The 9748-nt window shown below is 41.7% G+C and overlaps 1 protein-coding gene across 2 annotated transcripts in view; it reads right to left on the bottom strand.

The window, feature by feature from the left end:
- The window catches only part of rerg (RAS-like, estrogen-regulated, growth inhibitor), a 72040-nt gene that overhangs the window by 10908 nt on the left and 51384 nt on the right, over positions 1 to 9748 (bottom strand). For both annotated transcript variants that reach the window (XM_084331155.1, XM_084331156.1), the window contains exon 3: positions 6913 to 6969. In XM_084331155.1, coding sequence (XP_084187281.1) covers positions 6913 to 6969 — 57 coding nt within the window. The remainder of the gene's footprint in view (positions 1 to 6912; positions 6970 to 9748) is intronic.

The raw sequence follows: 9748 nt of genomic DNA, 5'->3' as shown, positions 1-9748 counted from the left end.
TAGCCCAGGTGCTTTCACCTTTCCGGGGCATAAATCTGTGGCCTCTCCCTGAGCATGAAATGTCACGGGGGGGGCGCCTGGTGCAGCTGGCAAAGTGTAGATTTATAACCCATTTAAGCTGGAGGCTACGGGTCGAGGTCTTTAAGGAGCAGAGCGAGGGCTTCAACCCTGAGTCCCCGCATGACATCGCATTATTTCAACACCCATCACTCCACCGGTTTTATCTCCACCAGCCCACCCCCACCCACACAGCCCAGATACCCATGTGTGTGTGTGTGTGTGTGTGTGTGTGTGTGTGTGTGTGTGTGTGTGTGTGTGTGTGTGTGTGTGTGTGTGTGTGTGTGTGTGTGTGTGTGTGTGTGTGTGTGTGTGTGTGTGTGTGCGTGTGTGTGTGCGTGCACTTCGACTACACCATTAGGACGCTGAGATGAGTCACCTAACCCGACCTTGTTTTCGTGGCAGCAGCAAGTAACTAATTCTCTCTTGCTGCCTGGAGGCGTTCCTGAAAAAGAGCATCAGCTCAGCGAACCTACCCTGGGTAAATAAAGGTTAATAAAAAAAAGAATAAATAAAAAATAAACAGCCTCGCGTCAGAACTGAGGAACAGCCTCACGCCAGAACTGAGAAACAGGAGCCAATTTAGTAAACTGTTTGCCCTCATCGACCTGCTCCACTTCCCAACAACAACAAGAAAAGTGTTCTGGCTGTTCCGCTCCGCCTCCTTTAGCCTCATTGCCTAAATATTCATCCCGAGTGTTTGTGCCGCTCTCCGCCTTGTTGCACACGCCGCCACGAACAGCGTCATGCACCATTGCTATGGTGCAATGCTATGCCACAACAACCCAGTCCAATAGTACCTCTGTGTGTCTCTTCCGAGAAGGAACCGAGTTCCAATTGAATTGGCATTAATCGAATGAGACACGATCATAAGGATGGCTTGTTTTTCCTTGTTTTTAAAAACCCAAAATTGCAATTTTTCTAAAAATAATCTCAACATTCTACACGACTCACATGTCTCTCGTTGGCCGACAATGAATGTGATTCTCCCGGGTATCGTCTCGAGTCAAGGGGATTATCGTCTCGTGCGGCAGACGGCTATAATGTGGGGGAATGTTAGCAGCCAACCCTGCCCGTTTATAGCGACGGTGACTCTGGAGGCAGAGCAGTCGTCTGGTAATCGGAAGGCCCCCAGTTCGATTCCAGCTCCCCCTATAGCATGATGAGCAGCTCGCCCTGCATGGTCGCCGTCTGTGTGGGTGAATGTGAAGTGGATCAAGCACTATATAAATTCAGCCCATTTACTATTCATAAAGTGCTCTTGTCGAGACAAACCATGTCAACATAGACAATTTCCTGTTCACCTCACTTGTACGAATGTACTGTAACAAATGTCAAATTATAACTAATGATCTTCTTTTTTATTATTATTATAATTTTTTACAAATCACCATCTGGGGTTGATACATGAAACAAGTTGATTTCCCACAGCATGGCGGGGTATAACCAAAACAACCTAACGGTCTCCGCAGTCGAGTCGTTTAAAACTCGGCTAGAACAATTCCAATCAAATATGAAGTGTACACAGACATACTTCACGCTCGGGGGAAGAGGTCGTCTTTAATTGCTTTCTATTCAGTGCGTACCTTCGTCTAATTGACTCGAGGCGAGGTGGTTATTCTGACCTAGCAAAGGCTTGATCGGTTAGATGACTAATTGGCTGGGGAATCACAATGTCGCTAGATTGGAACTATGGACCCCGTCTGACATGTCTCAGCTTGTAAAGTCGGCCTTTTGTCCAACATGATTACAAATCTCCCTGATTCCGTTTGTAATATTTGTATCATTCAGTTTTAATTTGGATCTTTCTTTCTTTTTCTTTTCATCCGTGTTTTTGTCTAATTTATTTAAGTGATTTTTCTTTTCCTTTATCTTTATTCCTTTATTAAGGGGCAACAGTGGCTCAGGAGGTTCCCGGTTCGATTCCTGCTCCACCGGGGAAGTGTGTCGAGGTGTCCTTGAGCAAGACACTTAACCCCTAACGGCTCCTGATGAGCAGGTCGGCACCTTGCATGGTTGTCTCTGTGTGTGAATATATGAGTGACTGGGTGAATGTGAGGCATAACTTGTAAAGCGCTTTGGATAAAAGCAGACAATTTACTAATAAACCTCAATGCCTTTTTCAAGAATAAATAAAGGTTTGAAATGAATTGACATAATTGCAAACAGCGGCAGATTCCATCGTGCCCATCAGGGAGACTGTCTGAGAATAGCTGAACAATATCAACAAACACATTCAAATAACTCCATTCTCCATTCAAAAAAGCGTGCTGCACTCTTCATCACCTGCCTTCATTGCTGCCTTCAAATCACGCCTAGATATTCATAGTGTTCTCATGTGTGTGTCGTTGCGTTTCACTGTCAATATCATTCAATGTCACGTCACACAGCTCATTGGCCACTGTTTGATCACAATCACCTGTCGTTTGCCTACCAAGATGATTGGCCATGAGTTATTGGCCAAAACAAAAACTTGATAAATAATCAGTTAAACTATATGCTTAAGTTGTCAAATACTCCTGTGCTGCTTGTTTTGAAAGATAAAACAAGAAGCCTAAATCTTTTTCATTTATTTTTTGCAGCGTCCATGTTGTCATTATGTCCAACCCAAAAGTACTAGCTTGCGTTCAGTAAAGTCCTCAGAGAGACCGATAATGCAAGCGTGATTCATTCAGAGTTCCATCTTATCTGCTTCACTGAATAAACAGCAACAATGTCAAAATGTTTCTTTGTAGACTAGCACAGAGTATTTGTTCATAGAAATATTAAATTACTCCCAGACCCTCTCTGTCCCGTCTCTGCTCAATGCTCCGTCTCTCGTACTGGAAGATGGCGAGAGCAGCCATAGTAACGGAGACACTATGCTTCTTATTTCTGTTCCAAAAAACAAACATTTGAACCGACACGGACAACATGACACACATGCAAACACACATTTGGGGAACCGGTCCATCCATGGGAATGCATTACATATAAGAGTTGACTTTGTTCAAAGCTGGAAATGTGTACCATGTAATGTTAATGAATATATTTGGTCCTCCAATAAAGCATGTAACTAAAGATCCTATTGGAGAGGAAATATCTCTCACTATCAATAGAATGATGTCCTCAAACTAGCGATTCAAACGGTACGCTGCAGAGATCCATCTTAACGGGTGATTTAATCTTGTATTGTGTCTAGAAATTGTTTTAAAACAAACGAAAGAATCTGCTGAAGGGGGTGAGATCATGTTACTTGTTCCAAAACAAATGAGCCGCTAGTTTCAAGGATTTTCTCAAAAAAAGATAAATTGATCTTTAAATAGAGGAGACGAGGTGCCTCATTCCAGGATAGACGACTGTTTCAACACATTTCTTGAGTTCAGTAGGATTAGAGCCAGTAAGATTGTTTCTCTCCACTGGCATATGTTTTCACTTGTTTTCTGAAAGTAGGACAATAGGGGACGTATTGTGAAAATTGTATTTTCCTGTGTTTTACATTGTGTTTACAGAATGAGGGGTTATCCCAACAACAAGAAAATGTTAAATATGAACATACCACAAATCTTCAAATAAAATAGACCCAAATAGACACCTGTCCCAAATAAAAGCAGGCTGTTTTTACGTGACAAATAAAGGCAGGTCTCAATTAGAAGCCCGGTCTACATTAATCATTTGTCTGGTTTCCATTGACGCTGCAAAGCAGACTTATTTTTAACGGTACATGAATGAATGAATGAATGAATGAATGAATGAATGAAAACTTTATTAACAGATTGCAGAATGGGTACAGTGCAGTACAGCTCAATACATACAATTGTTAAGGGGATGCAGACCAGAGAAAGACTTTCGTCTTGTTTCCACCAGGGTCCCCCATTTCCAATTCATCGTAAATATACATAATACATAACGGTGTTATGCTGAAGGCTTCACCTTCTGAGCCTCCACTATGTCACCAACATCTTTATTTAATCACATTTCCATCATTTAGCAGGTTACCATCAATCTTGGTATCCAAGCTGATAGAATCACTGCATTAATGGAAGAGCAGGAGCTAAGTCTTTCATAAGCACCACTGAGGATCTCAGTGAAGGATAGGATTAGTAGATGAATACCCAATTCTTTATTTGTTTTTAATTGATGTGTACATGCTGGTACATGTCATAAAAGGATTATTCATACTGGTTTAAATAAACTATTTGATATTTCCTATATTTGCTAAGAAGGATTCTTTTGTGCAAAAGGAATTAAGAGACTTGTCCCATATAAAGGTGGGGTGAGTTTAGTGATTGAAGCAAATAATAGCCAGGGCTATTAATGGTTTTACGGGTAGTGCAGTTTCTGTAGTTCGGCTGTGACAAGAACCCTCCCTTGAACCTAAAATATGTTTCAGACAAAATGTTTAACATTAACCCTTTCTCCGCCGATGACGTGTTTACACGTCATTCCTCGCCATGCGTAATCTGCCAATGACGGGTTACGGCGTCTTTGAGATCAATATTTCATATTTTCGTCATGGTATTCACATTTCACCCACGGAGTCTTTGCTGGTGTTGTAGGACTCCGCTCAACTCTGCAACGCTTCAATACCGCCACCTGGTGGCCGATCGGCGAGTTGCCAAAACCAGAAGTGGCCGGAAGTGCTTAGTCCGTCCCCTATTCCGTCCGGCCACTCGCTATCGCTCGCAGGACTCTATCCAGACACCGTGCATATCGATCCGTTGCCATAACTCAATAAACAACATGATTGGACGTATATTAGTATTATACAAACCGGAACTGGATCACCTAGATCAACATCCCATAATAGCGACCTTTTTGCTCCACGCTCATCACCCAACGGTAAGAGGAGACTGGGGTGAGTTTCAGTGTTTTTCTTTACCATTTTCGATACAAACTGCTCTGATCTATATATCACCCATACCACATAAATTATTTAACGTCGGTCATTGAATTATAAACGACCCCCCCCCCCCCCCCCTCCGGTCAACCGCAGATGATCAGTCAACACGTCTAGGATCATGTACAGTTGAAATTTTTTATCTGGCGTCGATCGGTATCAAACTGCATTTGATGATCTAATATATGCATTTATGGCTATATCTCACGTTCTATGAAATACTGCAGAAAACGATAAAAACATATTTATACTCTAGACCGTATTATTGTATGAATGTGTGAATGAAAAAGTAAAACGTTCCTACATCCTGAACGATAGATAATTGATGTTGAATGGGCCATAGTAATGTCAATTTAGCAATACAATTTAAAAAGTTATAGCCCTGCAAAGAAGGTGAACATCTCCATAGACAAATAGAGCTGGCAGAGAGGCTACAAGGATGGATATAAGCTCCGGCAGAGAATGGGTTAAGTTTGATATGATATTACTGGATCTTGAGTCATATTACGTCTAGTTTGACAGTTTGATATGAATTTTGTTCGACGGTACAGGCTCATGCACCACTGCTAGATACGATAATTATCATATTTGTACGATAAAAGTGCCTCACTCAGGCACAGAAACAGCCTGCTGAGAACAGGACTGAAACAGAGAGGTATAGAGGCTGCTAGAATGAGAACAGGACTGAAACAGAGAGGTATAGAGGCTGCTAGAATGAGAACAGGACTGAAACAGAGAGGTATAGAGGCTGCTAGAATGAGAACAGGACTGAAACAGAGAGGTATAGAGGCTGCTAGAATGATAACAGGACTGAAACAGAGAGGTATAGAGGCTGCTAGAATGAGCACAGGACTGAAACAGAGAGGTATAGAGGCTGCTAGAATGAGAACAGGACTGAAACGGAGAGATATAGAGCCGCTAGAATGCATATGTGTTAAATACATGTTTAAGGGACCTCAGAGACCGGACTACAATATGTAAACGTAAAGATATATTTAATATACTCGTTGAAATGTGGTGTACAGACACTGTGTAAATGTCTGACCGGTAGAACCAGACGACCTTTGGAGACTGTATCTTCTCTCCCGATTAGCCCTTAACGTTCCACCATCAGAGATCTAGTCACACCATAGGCCCAGGGTATAGTTAACGAGTCCCAGGGAGTGACGAATGTACAAGGATCCTACGTAAACCCTAGGCAGTAGGCATCACCCCTTTGTGTCTCGTAATCACATGGTATTCATTCCTTTTGAAATCTCTGACCGGGCAATAACAGACAGAAAGCCAGGGGGCGCTTATAGATTTCTGCCTATAGCCCGGTTAGAAAACGAAACTGTATGATCCCTTACAACAAGATAGTATCATGGTAGTTTGATGGTGGTTTCAGTCTTACAATGGTAAAAATAATGATACTGCCATAGTAGAAGTCATGCATCGTCATGAAAACACTTTTGAGCTTAGATAATACCATGGTATAATCCAATTCAAACCATGATACCAATAGTAACAATATGGTTATTTTCACCTTTTTCTTTGTCACTACCATCATCAAAAAGAATCATCATAAAAGAATTATGGAAATGCCATTCATCTTTTTGTATGGGATATGGAGGTGTTCTCTTGTTAGCCCCTCGGTGGTATCTATTAGAATTCATTTATTTCTATCTATATCAGGATCAGATAACCTGTAAAGGGGAGTAAAAAAATAAAGAAAGATCTTTCTAATGTAAATTGGTTCCAGCACTTGAAAAACTGGAGCGGTTTTGTATGAATTCATCCACTTTTGTAATGAGTAAAGCTGAACAACCATGTACCTGCACAATCAAAGTCTTGGTACTGTATAGGAATGCAATCGTATATTACTTATTGATATCAATAACTATTATGATTATTCGAGAAGGCAAGACACAAAAGTTAAGTACAGATTTTAGTTAAGTACCAACTTAAGGATCGGTGTAGGGAAACTTGGGTCTTACCGAGTGTAGGGTCATACTCCCAGATGAAGCGTCTGGTCAGAAATCTCACCACCAAGGCTGTGGACACAAAGGATAAAAACACACATTCAGGATGTTGGAAACAACACTGCAATATTGGAATGAACACAGCAGTGTACACTGTGACGACCCTGCTTCTGTTGTATTCTGTTTAATTCTAGGTTGGGAGTTGGCTCGTTACTGCTGATCTCGTACACCTGGGCCTAGTGTATACTCTCTCTCCTCCCCGTCTACACATTAGTCATGGTTATTGTTAGTTCACACCTTGCAACATGCATGACATATTCATATTCATTCATGACAGTGTCATTTCCTCGCGTCTAAATCATCCGGTTTCCGATACAATGCGCAGATATTTTTATAAACTTATATTTAGCTAACAACGCTTATTAAAATCATTGGTAGTGCTGAAAATATACACTTTGACTGCTGTTTTGACAGGGTTAGGGTCTTTACTCCTGGCTACATTTGAAAAAGAAAAGCAACATTACTTAATACGGACTGTATTGATCTATTTATGACGTGAAATAGATCTCAACCCTTTACCGGGCCAATCGGGCTTAAGGGGTTAAGAACACTGGCACACACACCAATCTGGCCTATCTACGACAGCTTTTCCACGTTCTTAAATCCTGTTCTTAGCTAAGAAAGAATCCCAGATAAGAAACCGTATCGTGAAGAACTTCGTAAGTGAAGTTATACATTTTCTTCTTAACACTTTCCGTGCCGGCCGTGTTTTCCTTTTTACCCCCTTGAATGCCGCCACCCACTTCAATGATAGCGCTCTCATATTTGTGAACGCATAATCTATGTCTTAAATTATGGCTATGTGTCTAATCTGGCCGTTGTTTATCAATGACTTGTTTGCAGTCAACATTGTCGAAACAGATTGTTTTTTAATCGGTTCATTTCCGTTTTATAGCATTTTGAAAATCGCTAGTTTTTTGAACGTTTCAGGAAAATATAAAGATTCCGTGATAAACAGCCTTTACTGGAATATTCTGGAAGAATACACAAAAATCTTTCTCATTTTTCGGCCTATTTATGAATAGTTTTCAAATAAACGCTAGATTATCGATAGTATATGTGTGCACGAGAGAAGCGAGCTGAAAAATCGAATCTCTCATTTCCTGATCAGCACACACACACGCACACACACACATAGGGCAAACGCTGATATCTCTGTGAAAACAACTCTGATTATCCCAAGACTGGTAAAATAGATTCCTTACCTCAGATCAGATGTTCCCCAAAAAGATTATTCCAATTCCTGATCGCCATTCCAAATATCGATCGCGTTTATTGATTCAACGCTGCGTACTGGAAATATGTATTCCACGCTGTTCTGATAGTCCACAATGAGTCCGATGGGCTCGGATTACTTGCCTGACTTTTCTCATACATTTTTCATTGAGCCCATTCCAAAAGGGTGCATTACCATCCGGGAGACGATAGGGGGCGGTATTTTCCCAATGGAGCTCAGAGAGAGTTTGCAGCACTGACGTGATACTAGATTGATGAAATATAATTCAAATCGCTAATAAAAAAAAAACACTATATCGCGTCTTTGGCAATAAACGGTCGGCATGAACAAACGACATATAGCGTCGTTGGCATTGAAAGTATTAAGAAAGTTGAGAATAGGGCGGCTAGGTGGTGTAGTGGGCAAGGCACTCGCCACCAATGTGGAGACGCTGGGTTCGCGTGTTCGAATCCAGCTCTCCACATTGTTTTCAGTTTGGCTGGTCGTCCGTACTAATACAATTGGCAGTATTAGAGGGTGGGAAACTGATGGGTGGGGATCGGGCGTTGTGGACAGCAACTCCTACAGGTCGGTTGGTGCGCCTGCGCAGTAGAATCAGGAAGTGTCGGGGGCAGCGTGAGCCTCCCACGCGTTACTCCTCGCCACTGAGAGATCGAGCTGCGCAGGTGAAAAGATGCGACTGCTGTTACCTCAAGTACCGGAGGGGACTTGTGCTATGTATGACTTAGTCCACATTGCAGCCGGCTTGTGGGAGGCAAGAAACAACGTTCGTGACAGGGGAGGGTTGAATTGGATGATACGAAATTGGGATGGGAGAAAATATAGAAAATGGGAGAAAAAGTGGATATAAAAAAAAAAAAAAAAAAGTTGCGAATAAATTTCTTCTTAACTTTGTCGTAAGTGAACGAGGTCCTTTGTGTTCAGATCTTACCCTGGAAGATGGGGGTTGCCCCCTGTGCACAAGTAATAGAATTATCTACCTGTTGGGCACGGCAGGACTTTGTTACAATACTTAAGTACTGTTTTTGGGGATTTGTACTTTACTCGAGTATTATTAGGTTTGTATACTTACTATACTTTTACTCAATTACATTTCAGAGAAAAAAAACATACTTTTTACTCCTACATTTAAAATACAGACCTACAAAGTACAAATCTCACAGGTCCAACCATTTTAATTAGTATATTTGTTTCTCTGGCCGAACTAACGTTAACGTTATTAATCCTGCGGCCGCACTTTATTTAAAAACAGCCAATCAAATCCCCATCAATGGAAAATTAACCCGCCCCATACCCATGCTGATTGGTCCTTGTGCAAGACTACGAGGGGATCTTTGACAACGCCTCTACTTCCTCAGGCGCCTAAGGAAGTTCCAAGTCAGCCAGAAGATCCTTAAGAACTTCTACTCATGTACAATAGAGAGCATCTTGACCGGCAACATCACCTCCTGGTTTGGGAATAGCACTGCAAAAGACCAAAGCAGACTACAAAGAGTGACACGTTCAGCCGAACGCACAATTGGAGGGGGGCTCCCCACCCTCCAGAACATTTAC

The sequence above is a fragment of the Notolepis coatsorum genome (assembly GCF_963971535.1).
Source record: "Notolepis coatsorum genome assembly, chromosome: 15".
Taxonomy (NCBI): Eukaryota; Metazoa; Chordata; class Actinopteri; order Aulopiformes; family Paralepididae; genus Notolepis; species Notolepis coatsorum.
The sequence above is the reverse complement of the archived record's forward strand: the minus strand, read 5'-3'. Positions and strand labels throughout refer to the sequence as shown.